The 20,130-nt window shown below is 44.3% G+C and overlaps 1 protein-coding gene across 1 annotated transcript; it reads right to left on the bottom strand.

The window, feature by feature from the left end:
* Nucleotides 1-1,686: 1,686 nt before the first annotated feature.
* On the bottom strand, nucleotides 1,687-3,335 carry LOC123154049 (putative F-box protein At3g17480). The gene is made up of 2 exons (XM_044572852.1): nucleotides 3,231-3,335; nucleotides 1,687-3,158 (listed from the first exon to the last, which is right to left on the bottom strand). The coding sequence occupies exon 2, from the start codon at nucleotides 3,119-3,121 to the stop codon at nucleotides 1,928-1,930; it is 1,194 nt and encodes a 397-aa protein (XP_044428787.1). The 5' UTR covers nucleotides 3,122-3,158; nucleotides 3,231-3,335; the 3' UTR covers nucleotides 1,687-1,927.
* Nucleotides 3,336-20,130: the final 16,795 nt, after the last annotated feature.

Genomic DNA, 20,130 nt, shown 5'->3' on the forward strand with positions numbered 1-20,130 from the left:
GCAGTATGCTGATTTGTTTGCTATTACTAAATAAGATTCTCAAACTTGCAGGTTTCCATGGTAGTTAAAGCACAGCAAGAAATTGACATTAGGATTTCCATTTTCGATAGAATTTTGGAGTCTGATGATGTACACGGTGATTTTTCTTTCTTGCCGGGTACAGTTTCGATGCATACAGCCACATGGCAGACTCTGCTGCATTACCCAGGCTGCAGTATATGGCTGTTAAGTTAAGAGTGCACAACGCTAAGCGTCTAAGCCAGACAGACAGGCCTATATGTTATGGCCACTACCTTCTAGCACAACAAATGCTCTGTCCTGGCACCTGTCAAAAATCCTATTTTCATAGTTGAAGCACAAACTTATATGTTAAGTACTACCTTGGTTTATCACCTGAGAAGGGACCAAATGCGCATACACCCAGCACGAAATTTTTGCATCAAAGCTTGCAATTTTATTTCATATTTGCACATTACAATGTGATTTATCTGTGGTTAACAGATCCAAAGATGTACTGAATCCATTATCTACAGAAATCATAAATAAAAATAACTAGCTCAAAGGTAGCATTTGCAAAAATAAACTAGACATAGCACGAGTAAGGCAATAACCAGTCTGATTGAAGACTGTAGTACACTAGCAGGTTGACAATATGCACTAGGATTTAGGATAATCATAATAACTGATTTTCATGGACAAGGAGGCCGATTACAGTATAATTTAGCCCCTGGAGCTAATACATACATGTCCAGAACAACAGCCAGTGCTAGGCAAACAAGAACAGGGGTAACAACGTTCTTTGGAAATGACATTATACTTAAGCTGTGGGGTTTACCAGGCATTGCTCTGAACAGAAAACCAAGCCAGCAGGAGTGTAAGCAGTAGCAAATTGAGCAGTATGATTGAAGAAGATTCTGAAGTACACAGACAAATTGTTCAGCCGGAAGAAGAGACGGTTCTTGGGAGGAAGCACATTCTTGGTTTGAAGGTAAAGCTACTGCCCATCTGCGTCTGCTAATGACTCTGAGAACAGAGGAACATAAGGCAGAAACCGTTGTGCGTTCTCTTTCTCAAGATTAAGGATACGAACAACTTTCTGATGCCGCATATCGTATGATACCAATGTATCAAGTTCATATGAAACCAGGAAAATGGTATCGCAATCTGGATGAATCCCAACCACCTCATGCTTCTGCCCGGTCATGCTCATAAGCTTATCGATGCTGACAGTATGCTTCAGGACCAATTCTTTACTATTGCGATCCTTGAGGCACCAGAGTGCTATCTCAGAAACCAGGACTTTGTTGTCATCATCGACAGAAGCTATAGCATAGTGTAAGCACCCATGTGGTGATCCAATCGTACCAAATCATCGATGGTACGACACATATAAATAAAGAATTTGCTCAAAGGTAGTGCTTTGCCAAAATACAGAATGCATAATTTATCTGTGGCATCTATCGAATCATTAGCCACAGCAAACAAAATAAAGAATCTGCGCAAAGGTATTGCTTTGCCAAAATACAGAATGCACAAAGTCAACTAGAGATCGCACGAGTAACCAGTCTGATTGAACCCTTTAGTACACTAGAAGGTTGACAATATGACTTAAGATTTAGGATAATCAAATAACTGATTGTTATGGACAAGAAAGCTGATTACAAAATAATTTAGCCTCATGGAAGTAATACATGTCCAGAACAACTGTGAGTGCTAGGCAAACAAGAACAAGGGTAACAATGTTATTTCAAAATGACAATATACTTAATCTGTAGGTTTACCAGCCATTGTTCTGAACTGGAAATCAAGCAAGCCGGAGTGTAAGCACCAGCATGATTGAAGCAGATTCAGACGTACACAAACAAGTAATTCAGCCGACAGAATAGCCAATTCCCGAAGGAAGCACAAGCGTGGTTCAAAGGTAAAATTAGTGCCCATCAGCACCTGCTAATGACTCTGAGAACAGAGGAACATAAGGTAGAAATTTGTGTATACTGTGTTTCTTAAGATTAAGGATACAACCAACTTTCTGATGCCGCATATCATATGATACCAAGGTATCACCTCCAAGCTGAACCAGGAAAATGGTGTCGCAATCTGGATGAATCTCAGCCACCTGGTACACCAGCCCCGTCATGCTCATAAGCTTATCGAGGCTGGCAGTGTGCTTCAGGACCAATTCTTTACTGTCATGATCTTTGAGGCACCAGAGCGCTATCTCAGAAACCAGGATTTTATTGTTATCATCGACAGAAGCTATAGCATAGTGTAGGCACCCCTGCGACACCCCAATCGTACCAAAGCTTCGACCATACGGCACGCGGATAGTTTTCCACACTTTCCCCTCCATGTCCACACCGACCAGCACATACTCGCCGTTGATGTGCTTCAGGTTGCCTATAACGTATGGCATACCACCGACATAGACACATTTACTACACAGGATAACTTTTTCGACCATCCCACTATCCCTGCGACTCCAAGCTCCTGCCCTCGACGAGTAGATGTTCACTCCCTTGATGTAAGCTCCTGGAAAGTTGTACTCGAAACAAAGAACGTGGAAATGAGACGAGACCACTGGATCGAAAGCCAGGCCTGTGGTATGGTTACGGCTGTTGGCTGGCTCCTGTGGTTGAGGTGGATGGGGCAGCTCCACCCACCTCCCGGTGGCGGGATTGCACACCACAAAATGGCAAGCGTCCTCTATCCAAGGGGTCGCCTTGTTCTTCTTGTAGCGGCGGTAGAGAAGGAGGCCATTGCAGGCGTCCACCTGGGTTATGCCCTCGTCCTTGTTAGGGCGCAGGTAATGGAGTGCAGGGTCGAACGGGGCCACGGCACCGTAGACGCTGGCGAAGTGGTGGTGGATCCGACGATTGTTGCTGACGGCCATGTAGAGGAAGCCGGCGAGGGCCTGGGGCAGCTTCCTGCGGTTGGTGGGGTCGGTGATGAGGTCGCGCCAGGGCACGGAGACGCACTTGAATTGGTTGAGGGATCTGGCGGGGAGGCGGGAGAGGATCTCCAGGATGAGGTCGTCGGTGAGCAGGCTGGCCGACATCGCCCCGGGATGGTCGTCTAGCCTCGGCTTGGTGTTCCTCTCGAAGGTCCCCTCCTTCTCCTCCATGGGAGGGCGTAGGCAGGCGACACCGGGATCACGACGACTGCAGATGGAGAGAGGAAATTATGGATCTGGCTAGGAAAAATCGACCCGCGTGGTGATCGGTGATGGGTACCTGGGTTTAGGGCGACGTCGGCAACGGTTGATGGGGACGCCGGCGGCAGCGCTTGGCTTCTCAGAGGATGAGACCTCAAAATTTCAGAGTCTAGATTAGGCCGAGACCACGGGACGTCACGGAGTTTTCGTCCGAGCACTACTCAAATACTAGTAGAACTTTGTTTTTTTTTTCTTTTTAAAGTGTGTTTCGTTTTCCAAGACATTAAACAGATTTATTATATAGTATATCCTAAAAAAGACATAAAACGATGTTGAGAATCAGCAACCACTCTACATTGCTACGGGCAAAAGCCGGATGACCGTGCATTGCTATGAAATAATAGAAATATACACATTTATCAGATTGTTATTTTAATTCAAAAATACGTGTTAAGCACCATGACATCTGGTTTCATCAAACAGCGACAAATTCAAACTCTCTTAACCTTTTTTCTTTCTCGACGCTCTCGGCGTCTCCTAAACCAGAAAATCGCTCGCCACTAAAGAACTTATCAAGTGATATTGGTTTCTTCTCGCGTCCCCTATCGCATTCACTCTCGCGTCGCCTCCCCCGCGGGCGGCTTGGGAGGGCTCAGCTGCCGCCGCCTAGTAACCCTCCTGCGCCCTTCTCCCCCTCTGCCGCTGCAAATGGTCGGCACCGGGCAAAGCCCGTGCGTGCGACGGCGGCGGCGGAGGGTCTCTCCTCCCTCTCCCGGATCCGCGGCGGCGCAGGCGTCCTGATCCACGGGGTGCGGCCCTCCCGACGGCGTGGCGGATCCCGGAGGCAGCGGGCTCGCGGCGGTGCACGGGCGCCCAGATCCTGAAGGAAATATGCCCTAGAGGCAATAATAAAGTTATTATTTATTTTCTTATATCATGATAAATGTTTATTATTTATGCTAGAATTGTATTAACCGGAAACATAATACATGTGTGAATACATAGACAAACAGAGTTTCACTAGCATGCCTCTACTTGACTAGCTTGTTGATCAAAGATGGTTATGTTTCCTAACCATAGACATGTGTTGTCATTTGATTAACGGGATCACATCATTAGGAGAATGATGTGATTGACATGACCCATTCCGTTAGCTTAGCACACGATCGTTTAGTATGTTGCTATTGCTTTCTTCATAACTTATACAAGTTCCTATGACTATGAGATTATGCAACTCTCGTTTACCGGAGGAACACTTTGTGTGCTACCAAACGTCACAACGTAACTGGGTGATTATAAAGGAGCTCTACAGGTGTCTCCGAAGGTACATGTTGGGTTGGCGTATTTCGAGATTAGGATTTGTCACTCAGATTGTCGGAGAGGTATCTCTGGGCCCTCTCGGTAATGCACATCACTTAAGCCTTGCAAGCAATGCAACTAATGAGTTAGTTGCGGGATGATGTATTACGGAACGAGTAAAAAGACTTGCCAGTAACGAGATTGAACTAGGTATTGAGATACCGATGATCGAATCTCGGGCAAGTAACATACCGATGACAAAGGGAACAACGTATGTTGTTATGCGGTCTGACCGATAAAGATCTTCGTAGAATATGTGGGAGCCAATATGAGCATCCAGGTTCCGCTATTGGTTATTGACCGGAGACGTGTCTCGGTCATATCTACATAGTTCTCAAACCCGTAGGGTCCGCACGCTTAACGTTACGATAATAGTTTTATTATGAGTTTATATGTTTTGATGTACCGAAGGTTGTTCGGGGTCCAGGATGTGATCACGGACATGACGAGGAGTCTCGAAATGGTCGAGACATAAAGATTGATATATTGGAAGCCTTGTTTGGATATCGAAAGTGTTCCGGGTGAAATCAGGATTTTACCGGAGTACCGGGAGGTTACCGGAACCCCCCGGGAGGTAAATGGGCCTTAGTGGGCTTTAGTGGAAGAGAGGAGAGGTGGCCAGGGCTGGGCAGCGCGCCCCTCCCCCTAGTCCGAATAGGACAAGGAGAGGCGGGCGGCGCCCCCCTTCCTTCTCTCTCTCCTCTTTCCCCCTCCCGAATCCTATTCCAACTAGGAAAAGGGGGGATCCTACTCCCGGTGGGAGTAGGACTCCTCCTGGCGCGCCCTCCTCCTGGCCGGCCACCCCCCCTTGCTCCTTTATATACGTGGGCGGGGGGCACCCCATAGACACAACAATTGATCGAGTTGATCTTTTAGCCGTGTGTGGTGCCCCCCTCCACCATAGTCCACCTAAATAATACTGTAGCGGTGCTTAGGCGAAGCCCTGCATCGGTAGAACATCAACATCGTCACCACACCGTCGTGCTGACGAAACTCTCCCTCAACACTCGGCTGGATCGGAGTTTGAGGGACGTCATCGGGCTGAACGTGTGCTGAACTCGGAGGTGCCGTGCGTTCGGTACTTGATCGGTCGGATCGTGAAGACGTACGACTACATCAACCGCGTTGTGCTAACGCTTCCGCTTTCGGTCTATGAGGATACGTAGACAACACTCTCTCATCTCGTTGCTATGCATCACCATGATCTTGCGTGTGCGTAGGAATTTTTTTGAAATTACTACGTTCCCCAACAGTGGCATCCGAGCCAGGTTTTATGCGTAGATGTCATATGCACGAGTAGAACACAAGTGAGTTGTGGGCGATATAAGTCATACTGCTTACCAGCATGTCATACTTTGGTTCGGCGGTATTGTGAGATGAAGCGGCCCGGACCGACATTACGCGTACGCTTACGTGAGACTGGTTTCACCGTTGTGAGCACTCGTTGCTTAAAGGTGACTGGCGGGTGTCTGTCTCTCTCACTTTAGTTGAACCGAGTATGGCTACGCCCGGTCCTTGCGAAGGTTAAAACAAGACCAACTTGACAAACTATCGGTGTGGTTTTGATGCATAGGTAAGAACGGTTATTGCTAAGCCCGTAGCAGCCACGTAAAACTTGCAACAACAAAGTAGAGGATGTCTAACTTGTTTTTGCAGGGCATGTTGTGATGTGATATGGTCAAGACATGATGCTAAATTTTATTGTATGAGATGATCATGTTTTGTAACCAAGTTATCGGCAACTGGCAGGAGCCATATGATTGTCGCTTTATTGTATGCAATGCAATCTCCCTGTAATGCTTTACTTTATCACTAAGCGGTAGCGATAGTCGTAGAAGCATAAGATTGGCGAGACGACAACGATGCTACGATGGAGATCAAGGTGTCGCGCCGGTGACGATGGTGATCATGAGGGTGCTTCGGAGATGGAGATCACAAGCATAAGATGATGATGGCCATATCATATCACTTATATTGATTGCATGTGATGTTTATCTTTTATGCATCTTATCTTGCTTTGATTGACGGTAGCATTATAAGATGATCCCTCACTAAATTATCAAAGTATAAGTGTTCTCCCTGAGTATGCACCGTTGCGAAAGTTCTTCATGCTGAGACACCACATGATGATCGGGTGTGATACGCTCTACGTTCAAATCCAACGGGTGCAAAACAGTTGCACACGCGGAATACTCAGGTTAAACTTGACGAGCCTAGCATATAACATATATGGCCTCGGAAAACGGAGACCTAAAGGTCGAGCGTGAATCATATAGTAGATATGATCAACATAGTGATGTTCACCATTGAAACTACTCCATCTCACGTGATGATCGGACATGGTTTAGTTGATATGGATCACGTGATCACTTAGAGGATTAGATGGAAGTCTATCTAAGTGGGAGTTCTTTAATAATATGATTAATTGAACTTAAATTTATCATGAACTTAGTACCTGATAGTATCTTGCTTGTCTATGTTGATTGTAGATAGATGGCCTGTGCTGTTGTTCCGTTGAATTTTAATGTGTTCCTTGAGAAAGCAAAGTTGAAAGATGATGGTAGCAATTACACGGACTGGGTCCGTAACTTGAGGATTATCCTCATTGCTGCATAGAAGAATTACGTCCTGGAAGCACCGTTAGGTGCTAGGCCTGCTACAGGAGCAACACCAGATGTTATGAACGTCTGGCAGAGCAAAGCTGATGACTACTCGATAGTTCAGTGTGACATGCTTTACGGCTTAGAACCGGGTCTTCAACAACATTTTGAACGTCATGGAGCATATGGGATGTTCCAGGAGTTGAAGTTAATATTTCAAGCAAATGCCCGGATTGAGAGATATGAAGTCTCCAATAAGTTCTATAGCTGCAAGATGGAGGAGAACAGTTCTGTCAGTGAGCGTATACTCAAGATGTCTGGGTATAATAATCATTTGATTCAACTGGGAGTTAATATTCCGGATGATAGCGTCATTGACAGAATTCTCCAATCACTGCCACCAAGCTACAAGAGCTTTGTGATGAACTATAATATGCAAGGGATGGAAAAGACGATTCCCGAGCTCTTCGCAATGCTAAAAGCTGCGAAGGTAGAAATCAAGAAGGGGCATCAAGTGTTGATGGTCAACAAGACCAATAGTTTCAAGAAAAAGGGCAAAGGGAAGAAGAAGGGGAACTTCAAGAAGAACAGGAAGCAAGTTGCTGCTCAGGAGAAGAAACCCAAGTCTGGACCTAAGCCTGAAACTGAGTGCTTCTACTGCAAGCAGACTGGTCACTGGAAGCGGAACTGCCCCAAGTATTTGGCAGATAAGAAGGATGGCAAGGTGAACAAAGGTATATGTGATATACATGTTATGGATGTGTACCTTACTAATGCTCGCAGTAGCACCTGAGTATTTGATACTGGTTCTGTTGCTAATATTTGCAACTCGAAACAGGGACTACGGATTAAGCGAAGATTGGCTAAGGACGAGGTGATGATGCGCGTGGGAAATGGTTCCAAAATCGATGTGATCGCAGTCGGCACGCTACCTCTACATCTACCTTCGGGATTAGTTTTAGACCTAAATAATTGTTATTTAGTGCCAGCGTTGAGCATGAATATTATATCTGGATCTTGTTTAATGCGAGATGGTTATTCATTTAAATCTGAGAATAATGGTTGTTCTATTTATATGAGTAATATCTTTTATGGTCATGCACCCTTGAAGAATGGTCTATTTTTGTTGAATCTCGATTGTAGTGATACACATATTCATAATGTTGAAGCCAAAAGATGCAGAGTTAATAATGATAGTGCAACTTATTTGTGGCACTGCCGTTTAGGTCGTATCGGTGTAAAGCGCATGAGGAAACTCCATACTGATGGTCTTTTGTAACCACTTGATTATGAATCACTTGGTACTTGCGAACCGTGCCTCATGGGCAAGATGACTAAAACGCCGTTCTCCGGTACTATGGAGAGAGCAACAGATTTGTTGGAGATCATACATACTGATGTATGTGGTCCGATGAATGTTGAGGCTCGTGGCGGATATCGTTATTTTCTCACCTTCGCAGATGATTTAAGCAGATATGGTATATCTACTTAATGAAACATAAGTCTGAAACATTTAAAAAGTTCAAAGAATTCCAGAGTGAAGTTGAAAATCATCGTAACAAGAAAATAAAGTTTCTACGATCTGATCGTGGAGGAGAATATTTGAGTTACGAGTTTGGTCTACATTTGAAACAATGCGGAATAGTTTCGCAACTCACGCCACCCGAAACACCACATCGTAATGGTGTGTCCGAACGTCGTAATCGTACTTTACTTGAATATGGTACGATCTATGATGTCTCTTACTGATTTACCGCTATCGTTTTGGGGTTATGCTTTAGAGACAGCTGCATTCATGTTAAATAGGGCACCATCAAAATCCGTTGAGACGACGCCTTATGAACTGTGGTTTGGCAAGAAACCAAAGTTGTTATTTCTTAAAGTTTGGGGTTGCGATGCTTATGTGAAAAAGCTTCAACCTGATAAGCTCGAACCCAAATCGCAGAAATATGTCTTCATAGGATATCAAAAGGAGACTATTGGATACACCTTCTATCACAGATCCGAAGGCAAGACTTTTGTTGCAAAGTTTGGAAATTTTCTAGAGAAGGATTCTCTCGAAAGAAGTGAGTGGGAGGAAAGTAGAACTTGATGAGGTAACTGTACCTGCTCCCTTATTGGAAAGTAGTTCATCGCATAAATCGGTTTCTGCGACACCTACACCAATTAGTGAGGAAGTTAATGATGATGATCATGAAAATTCAGACCAAGTTGTTACAAAACCTCGTAGATCAACCAGAGTAAGATCCGCACCAGAGTGGTACGGTAATCCTGTTCTGGAAGTCATATTACTAGACCATGATGAACCTACGAACTATGAAGAAGCGATGGTGAGCCCAGATTCCGCAAAATGGCTTGAGGCCAGGAAATCTGAGATGGGATCCATGTATGAGAACAAAGTGTGGACTTTGGTTGACTTGCCCGATGATCGGCAAGCAATTGAGAATAAATGGATCTTCAAGAAGAAGACTGACGCTGACGGTAATATTACTGTCTACAAAGCTCGACTTGTCATAAAAGGTTTTCGACAAGTTCAAGGGATTGACTACGATGAGACCTTCTCACCCGTAGTGATGCTTAAGTCTGTCCGAATCATGTTAGTGATTGCCGCATTTTATGATTATGAAATATGGCAGATGGAAGTCAAAACTGCATTCCTGAATGGTTTTCTGGAAGAAGAGTTGTATATGATGCAACCGGAAGGTTTTGTTGATCCAAAGGGAGCTAACAAAGTATGCAAGCTCCAGCGATCCATTTATGGACTGGTGCAAGCCTGTCGGAGTTGGAATAAACGCTTTGATAGTATGATCAAAGCATTTGTTGTACAGACTTTTGGAGAAGCCTGTATTTACAAGAAAGTAAGTGGGAGCTCTGTAGCATTTCTGATATTATATGTGGATGACATATTATTGATCGGAAATGATATAGAATTTCTGGATAGCATAAAGGAATACTTGAATAAGAGTTTTTCAATGAAAGACCTCGGTGAAGCTGCTTACATATTGGGCATTAAGATCTATAGAGATAGATCAAGACGCTTAATTGGACTTTCACAAAGCACATACCTTGACAAAGTTTTGAAGAAGTTCAAAATGGATCAGGCGGAGAAAGGGTTCTTGCCTGTGTTACAAGGTGTGAAGTTGAGTAAGACTCAATGTCCGACCACTGCAGAAGATAGAGAGAAGATGAAAGATGTTCCCTATGCTTCAGCCATAGGCTCTATCATGTATGCAATGTTGTGTACCAGACCTGATGTGTGCCTCGCTATAAGTCTAGCAGGGAGGTACCAAAGTAATCCAGGAGTGGATCACTGGACAGCGGTCAAGAACGTCCTGAAATACCTGAAAGGACTAAGGATATGTTTTTCGTTTATGGAGGTGACAAAGAGCTCATCATAAATGGTTACGTTGATGCAAGCTTTGACACTGATCCGGACGATTCTAAATCGCAAACCGGATACGTGTTTACATTGAATGGTGGAGCTGTCAGTTGGTGCAGTTCTAAACAAAGCGTTGTGGTGGGATCTACATGTGAAGCGGAGTACATAGCTGCTTCAGAAGCAACAAACGAAGGAGTCTGTATGAAGGAGTTCATATCCGATCTAGGTGTCATACCTAGTGCATCGGGTCCAATGAAAATCTTTTGTGACAATACTGGTGCAATTGCCTTGACGAAGGAATCCAGATTTCACAAAAGAACCAAGCACATTAAGAGACGCTTCAACTCCATCCGGGATCTAGTCCAGGTGGGAGACATAGAGATTTGCAGGATACATAAGGATTTGAATGTTGCAGACCCGTTGACTAAGCCTCTTCCACGAGCAAAACATGATCAGCACCAAGGCTCCATGGGTGTTAGAATCATTACTGTGTAATATAGATTATTGACTCTAGTGTCAGTGGGAGACTGAAGGAAATATGCCTTAGAGGCAATAATAAAGTTATTATTTATTTCCTTATATCATGATAAATGTTTATTATTCATGCTAGAATTATATTAACCGGAAACATAATACATGTGTGAATACATAGACAAACAGAGTGTCACTAGTATGCCTCTACTTGACTAGCTTGTTGATCAAAGATGGTTATGTTTCTTAACCATAGACATGTGTTGTCATTTGATTAACGGGATCACATCATTAGGAGAATGATGTGATTGACATGACCCATTCCGTTAGCTTAGCACACGATCGTTTAGTATGTTGCTATTGCTTTCTTCATAACTTATACATGTTCCTATGACTATGAGATTATGCAACTCCCGTTTACCGGAGGAACACTTTGTGTGCTACCAAACATCACAACGTAACTGGGTGATTATAAAGGAGCTCTACAGGTGTCTCCGAAGGTACATGTTGGGTTGGCGTATTTCGAGATTAGAATTTGTCACTCCGATTGTCGGAGAGGTATCTCCAGGCCCTCTTGGTAATACACATCACTTAAGCCTTGCAACCAATGCAACTAATGAGTTAGTTGCGGGATGATGTATTACGAAACGAGTAAAGAGACTTGCCGGTAGCGAGATTGAACTAGGTATTGAGATACCGACGATCGAATCTCGGGCAAGTAACATACCGATGACAAAGGGAACAACGTATGTGTTGGGTTTCGTAGTAATTTCAAAAATTTTCCTACGCACACGCAAGATCATGTGATGCATAGCAACGAGGGGAGAGTGTTGTCTACGTACCCAACACAGACCGACTGCGGAAGCGATGACACGACGTAGAGGAAGTAGTCGTACGTCTTCAAGATCCAACCGATCAAGCACCGAAACTACGGCACCTCCGAGTTCGAGCACACGTTCAGCTCGATGACGATCCCCGGACTCCGATCCAGCAAAGTGTCGGGGAAGAGTTCCGTCAGCACGACGGCGTGGTGACGATCTTGATGAACTACAGCAGCAGGGCTTCGCCTAAACTCCGCTACAGTATTATCGAGGTATATGGTGGCAGGGGGCACCGCACACGGCTAAGGAATAGATCACGTGGATCAACTTGTTGTGTCTTTGGTGCTAGCCCTGCCCCTCTATTTATATGTTGAGCCCCGGGGTCGAAACTTGGAGCAAAAGCCTCCTCAACGTCGGTTTTGCCCGAAAGGCAAGAGTCCCACTCGGACTCCAGGACCAAACGCCACAATCCTTGGCGTCTGGCCCAGACGCCATGGGCCTCGGCGTCTGGCCCAGGGCCAGACGCCAGGGTCTCCGGCGTTTGGCCCCCTGGCCTCCGCAAAACTCCTTTTTGCACCGATCTAAAGCCTCATGGGCTTGACCCCTTGGCCTAACCATATCATCCAATATATGAATCTTTACGTCTCGACCATTTCGAGACTCCTCGTCATGTCCCCGATCTCATCCGGGATTCCGAACTCCTTCGGTTCATCAAAACATGTAAACTCATAATATAACTGTCATCGTAACCTTAAGCGTGCGGACCCTACGGGTTCGAGAACAATGTAGACATGACCGAGACACGTCTCCGGTCAATAACCAATAGCGGGACCTGGATGCCCATATTGGCTCCTACATATTCTACGAAGATCTTTATCGGTCAGACCGCATAACAACATACGCTGTTCCCTTTGTCATCGGTATGTTACTTGCCCGAGATTCGATCGTCGGTATCCAATACCTAGTTCAATCTCGTTACTGGCAAGTCTCTTTACTCGTTCCGTAATACATCATCTCACAACTAACATATTAGTTGCAGTGCTTGCAAGGCTTATGTGATGTGCATTACCGAGAGGGCCCAGAGATACCTCTCCGACAATCGGAGTGACAAATCCTAATCTCGAAATACGCCAACCCAACATCTACTTTTGGAGACACCTGTAATGCTCCTTTATAATCACCCACTTACGTTGTGATGTTTGGTAGCACCCAAAGTGTTCCTCCGGCAAACGGGAGTTGCATAATCTCATAGTCATAGGAACATGTATAAGTCATGAAGAAAGCAATAGCAACATACTAAACGATCAGGTGCTAAGCTAATGGAATGGGTCATGTCAATCAGATCATTCAACTAATGATGTGATCTCGTTACTCAAATAACAACTCATTGTTCATGGTCAGGAAACATAACCATCTTTGATTAACGAGCTAGTCAAGTAGAGGCATACTAGTGACACTTTGTTTGTCTATGTATTCACACATGTATTATGTTTCCGGTTAATACAATTCTAGCATGAATAATAAACATTTATCATGATTATAAGGAAATAAATAATAACTTTATTATTGCCTCTAGGGCATATTTCCTTCAGTCTCCCACTTGCACTAGAGTCAATAATCTAGATTACACTGTAATGATTCTAACACCCATGGAGCTTTGGTGCTGATCATGTTTTGCTCGTGGAAGAGGCTTAGTCAACGGGTCTGCAACATTCAGATCCGTATGTATCTTGCAAATCTCTATGTCTCCCACCTGGACCAGATCCCGGATGGAGTTGAAGCGTCTCTTGATGTGTTTGGTCCTTTTGTGAAATCTGGATTCCTTTGCCAAGGCAATTGCACCAGCATTGTCACAAAAGATTTTCATTGGACCCGATGCATTAGGTATGACACCTAGATCGGATATGAACTCCTTCATCCAGACTCCTTCGTTTGCTGCTTCCGAAGCAGCTATGTACTCCGCTTCACATGTAGATCCCGCTACGACGCTTTGTTTAGAACTGCACCAACTGACAGCTCCACCGTTTAAAGTAAACACGTATCCGGTTTGCGATTTAGAATCGTCCGGATCAGTGTCAAAGCTTGTATCAACGTAACCTTTTACGGTGAGCTCTTTGTCACCTCCATATACGAGAAACATATCCTTAGTCCTTTTCAGGTATTTCAGGATGTTCTTGACCGCTGTCCAGTGATCCACTCCTGGATTACTTTGGTACCTCCCTGCTAAACTTATAGCAAGGCACACATCAGGTCTGGTACACAGCATTGCATACATGATAGAGCCTATGGCTGATGCATAGGGAACATCTTTCATATTCTCTCTATCTTCTGCAGTGGTCGGGCATTGAGTCTTACTCAACTTCACACCTTGTAATACAGGCAAGAATCCTTTCTTTGCTTGATCCATTTTGAATTTCTTCAAAATCTTGTCAAGGTATGTGCTTGTGAAAGTCCAATTAAGCGTCTTGATCTATCTCTATAGATCTTAATGCCTAATATGTAAGCAGCTTCACCGAGGTCTTTCATTGAAAAACTTTTATTCAAGTATCCCTTTATGCTATCCAGAAATTCTATATCATTTCCAATCAGCAATATGTCATCCACATATAATATCAGAAATGCTACAGAGCTCCCACTCACTTTCTTGTAAATACAGGCTTCTCCGAAAGTCTGTATAAAACCAAATGCTTTGATCACACTATCAAAACGTTTATTCCAACTCCGAGAGGCTTGCACCAGTCCATAAATGGATCGCTGGAGCTTGCACACTTTGTTAGCTCCCTTTGGATCGACAAAACCTTCCGGTTGCATCATATACAACTCTTCTTCCAGAAATCCATTCAGGAATGCAGTTTTGACATCCATCTGCCAAATTTCATAATCATAAAATGCGGCAATTGCTAACATGATTCGGACGGACTTAAGCATCGCTACAGGTGAGAAGGTCTCATCGTAGTCAATCGCTTGAACTTGCCGAAAACCTTTTGCGACAAGTCGAGCTTTGTAGACAGTAACATTACCATCAGCGTCAGTCTTCTTCTTAAAGATCCATTTATTCTCAATTGCTTGCCGATCATCGGGCAAGTCAACCAAAGTCCATACTTTGTTCTCATACATGGATCCCATCTCAGATTTCATGGCTTCAAGCCACTTTGCGGAATCTGGGCTCACCATCGCTTCTTCATAGTTCGTAGGTTCATCATGATCTAGTATCATGACTTCCAGAATAGGATTACCATACCACTCTGGTGTGGATCTTACTCTCATTGATCTACGAGGTTCAGTAGTATCTTGATCTGAAGTTTCATGATCATTATCATTGGCTTCTTCACTAACTGGTGTAGGTGTCACTGAAACAGTTTTCTGTGATGAACTACTCTCCAGTAAGGGAGCAGGTACAGTTACCTCGTCAAGTTCTACTTTCCTCCCACTCACTTCTTTCGAGAGAAACTCCTTCTCTAGAAAGGATCCATTCTTAGCAACGAATGTCTTGCCTTCGGATCTGTGATAGAAGGTGTACCCAATAGTCTCCTTTGGGTATCCTATGAAGACACATTTCTCCGATTTGGGTTCGAGCTTATCAGGTTGAAGCTTTTTCACATAAGCATCGTAGCCCCAAACTTTAAGAAACGACAACTTTGGTTTCTTGCCAAACCACAGTTCATAAGGCGTCGTCTCAACGGATTTTGATGGTGCCCTATTTAACGTGAATGCGGCCGTCTCTAAAGCATATCCCCAAAATGATAGCGGTAAATCAGTAAGAGACATCATAGATCGCACCATATCTAGTAAAGTACGATTACGACGTTCGGACACACCATTACGCTGTGGTGTTCCGGGTGGCGTGAGTTGCGAAACTATTCCACAGTTTTTCAAATGTACACCAAACTCGTAACTCAAATATTCTCCTCCACGATCAGATCGTAGAAACTTTATTTTCTTGTTACGATGATTTTCAACTTCACTCTGAAATTCTTTGAACTTTTCAAATGTTTCAGACTTATGTTTTATTAAGTAAATATACCCATATCTGCTTAAATCATCTGTGAAGGTGAGAAAATAACGATATCCGCCACGAGCCTCAATATTCATCGGGCCACATACATCGGTATGTATGATTTCCAACAAATCTGTTGCTCTCTCCATAGTACCGGAGAACGGTGTTTTAGTCATCTTGCCCATGAGGCACGGTTCGCAAGTACCAAGTGATTCATAATCAAGTGGTTCCAAAAGTCCATCAGTATGGAGTTTCTTCATGCGCTTTATACCGATATGACCTAAACGACAGTGCCACAAATAAGTTGCACTTTCATTATCAACTCTGCATCTTTTGGCTTCAACATTATGAATATGTGTATTACTACTATCGAGATTCAATAAGAATAGACCACTCTTCAAGGGTGCATGACCATAAAAGATATTACTCATATAAATAGAACAACCATTATTCTCTGATTTAAATGAATAACCGCCTTGCATTAAACAAGATCCAGATATAATGTTCATGCTCAACGCTGGCACCAAATAACAATTATTTAGGTCTAATATTAATCCCGAAGGTAGATGTAGAGGTAGCGTGCCGACCGCGATCACATCAACTTTGGAACCATTTCCCACGCGCATCGTCACCTCGTCCTTTGCCAGTGCCCGCTTATTCCGTAGTCCCTGTTTCGAGTTGCAAATATTAGCAACAGAACCAATATCAAATACCCAGGTGCTACTGCGAGCTCTAGTAAGGTACACATCAATAACATGTATATCACATATACCTTTGTTCACCTTGCCATCCTTCTTATCCGCCAAATACTTGGGGCAGTTCCGCTTCAAGTGACCAGTCTGCTTGCAGTAGAAGCACTCAGTTTCAGGCTTAGGTCCAGACTTGGGTTTCTTCTCTTGAGCAGCAACTTGCTTGCCGTTCTTCTTGAAGTTCCCCTTTTTCTTCCCTTTGCCCTTTTTCTTGAAACTAGTGGTCTTGTTAACCATCAACACTTGATGCTCCTTCTTGATTTCTACCTCCGCAGCTTTCAGCATTGCGAAGAGCTCGGGAATAGTCTTGTTCATCCCTTGCATATTATAGTTCATCACGAAGCTCTTGTAGCTTGGTGGCAGTGATTGGAGAATTCTGTCAATAACGCAATCATCCGGAAGATTAACTCCCAATTGAATCAAGTGATTATTATACCCAGACATTTTGAGTATATGCTCACTGACAGAACTGCTCTCCTCCATCTTGCAGCTATAGAACTTATTGGAGACTTCATATCTCTCAATTCGGGCATTTGCTTGAAATATTAACTTCAACTCCTGGAACATCTCCTATGCTCCATGACGTTCAAAACGTCGTTGAAGTCCCGATTCTAAGCCGTAAAGCATGGCACACTGAACTATCGAGTAGTCATCAGCTTTGCTCTGCCAGACGTTCATAACATCTGGTGTTGCTCCAGCAGCAGGCCTGGCACCCAGCGGTGCTTCCAGGACGTAATTTTTCTGTGCAGCAATGAGGATAATCCTCAAGTTACGGACCCAGTCCGTGTAATTGCTACCATCATCTTTCAACTTTGCTTTCTCAAGGAACGCATTAAAATTCAACGGAACAACAGCACGAGCCATCTATCTACAATCAACATAAACAAGCAAGATACTATCAGGTACTAAGTTCATGATAAATTTAAGTTCAATTAATTATATTATTTAAGAACTCCCACTTAGATAGACATCCCTCTAATCCTCTAAGTGATTACGTGATCCAAATCAACTAAACCATGACCGATCATCACGTGAGATGGAGTAGTTTTCAATGGTGAACATCGTTATGTTGATCATATCTACTATATGATTCACGCTCGACCTTTCGGTCTCCGTGTTCCGAGGCCATATCTGCATATGCTAGGCTCGTCAAGTTTAACCTGAGTATTCTGCGTGTGCAAAACTGGCTTGCACCCGTTGTAGGTGGACGTAGAGCTTATCACACCCGATCATCACGTGGTGTCTGGGCACGACGAACTTTGGCAACGGTGCATACTCAGGGAGAACACTTCTTGATAATTTAGTGAGAGATCATCTTATAATGCTACCGTCAATCAAAGCAAGATAAGATGCATAAAAAGATAAACATCACATGCAATCAATATAAGTGATATGATATGGTCATCATCATCTTGTGCTTGTGATCTCCATCTCCGAAGCACCATCATGATCACCATCGTCACCGGCGCGACACCTTGATCTCCATTGTAGCATCGTTGTCGTCTCGCCAATCTTATGCTTCCACGACTATCACTACCGTTTAGTAATAAAGTAAAGCATTACATCGCGATTGCATTGCATACAATAAAGCGACAACCATATGGCTCCTGCCAGTTGCCGATAACTCGATTACAAAACATGATCATCTCATACAATAAAATTCAGCATCATGCCTTGACCATATCACATCACAACATGCCCTGCAAAAACAAGTTAGACGTCCTCTACTTTGTTGTTGCATGTTTTACGTGGCTGCTACGGGCTTAAGTAAGAACCAATCTCACCTACGCATCAAAACCACAACGATAGTTTGTCAAATAGACTCCGTTTTAACCTTCTCAAGGACCGGGCGTAGCCATACTCGGTTCAACTAAAGTTGGAGAGACAGTCGCCCGCAAGCCATCTATGTGCAAAGCACGTCGAGGGAACCGGTCTCACGTAAGCGTACGCGTAAGGTTGGTCCGGGTTGTCTCGTCCAACAATACCGCCGAACCAAAGTATGACATGCTGGTAGGCAGTATGACTTGTATCGTCCACAACTCACTTGTGTTCTACTCGTGCATATAACATCAACATAAATAACCTAGGCTCGGATGCCACTGTTGGGTTTCGTAGTAATTTCAAAAATTTTCCTACGCACACGCAAGATCATGTGATGCATAGCAACGAGGGGAGAGTGTTGTCTACGTACCCAACACAGACCGACCGCGGAAGCGATGACACGACGTAGAGGAAGTAGTCGTACGTCTTCAAGATCCAACCGATCAAGCACCGAAACTACGGCACCTCCGAGTTCGAGCACACGTTCAGCTCGATGACGATCCCCGGACTCCGATCCAGCAAAGTGTCGGGGAAGAGTTCCGTCAGCACGACGGCGTGGTGACGATCTTGATGAACTACAGCAGCAGGGCTTCGCCTAAACTCCGCTACAGTATTATCGAGGTATATGGTGGCAGGGGGCACCGCACACGGCTAAGGAATAGATCACGTGGATCAACTTGTTGTGTCTTTGGTGCTAGCCCTGCCCCTCTATTTATATGTTGAGCCCCGGGGTCGAAACTTGGAGCAAAAGCCTCCTCAACGTCGGTTTTGCCCGAAAGGCAAGAGTCCCACTCGGACTCCAGGACCAAACGCCACAATCCTTGGCGTCTGGCCCAGACGCCATGGGCCTCGGCGTCTGGCCCAGGGCCAGACGCCAGGGTCTCCGGCGTTTGGCCCCCTGGCCTCCGCAAAACTCCTTTTTGCACCGATCTAAAGCCTCATGGGCTTGACCCCTTGGCCTAACCATATCATCCAATATATGAATCTTTACGTCTTGACCATTTCGAGACTCCTCGTCATGTCCCCGATCTCATCCGGGACTCCGAACTCCTTCGGTTCATCAAAACATGTAAACTCATAATATAACTGTCATCGTAACCTTAAGCGTGCGGACCCTACGGGTTCGAGAACAATGTAGACATGACCGAGACACGTCTCCGGTCAATAACCAATAGCGGGACCTGGATGCCCATATTGGCTCCTACATATTCTACGGAGATCTTTATCGGTCAGACCGCATAACAACATACGCTGTTCCCTTTGTCATCGGTATGTTACTTGCCCGAGATTCGATCGTCGGTATCCAATACCTAGTTAAATCTCGTTACGGGCAAGTCTCTTTACTCGTTCCGTAATACATCATCTCACAACTAACATATTAGTTGCAGTGCTTGCAAGGCTTATGTGATGTGCATTACCGAGAGGGCCCAAAGATACCTCTCCGATAATCGGAGTGACAAATCCTAATCTCGAAATACGCCAACCCAACATCTACTTTTGGAGACACCTGTAATGCTCCTTTATAATCACCCAGTTACGTTGTGACGTTTGGTAGCACCCAAAGTGTTCCTCCGGCAAACGGGAGTTGCATAATCTCATAGTCATAGGAACATGTATAAGTCATGAAGAAAGCAATAGCAACATACTAAACGATCAGGTGCTAAGCTAATGGAATGGGTCATGTCAATCAGATCATTCAACTAATGATGTGATCTCGTTACTCAAATAACAACTCATTGTTCATGGTCAGGAAACATAACCATCTTTGATTAACGAGCTAGT

This window comes from Triticum aestivum, chromosome 7A (assembly GCF_018294505.1).
Source record: "Triticum aestivum cultivar Chinese Spring chromosome 7A, IWGSC CS RefSeq v2.1, whole genome shotgun sequence".
Taxonomy (NCBI): domain Eukaryota; kingdom Viridiplantae; phylum Streptophyta; class Magnoliopsida; order Poales; family Poaceae; genus Triticum; species Triticum aestivum.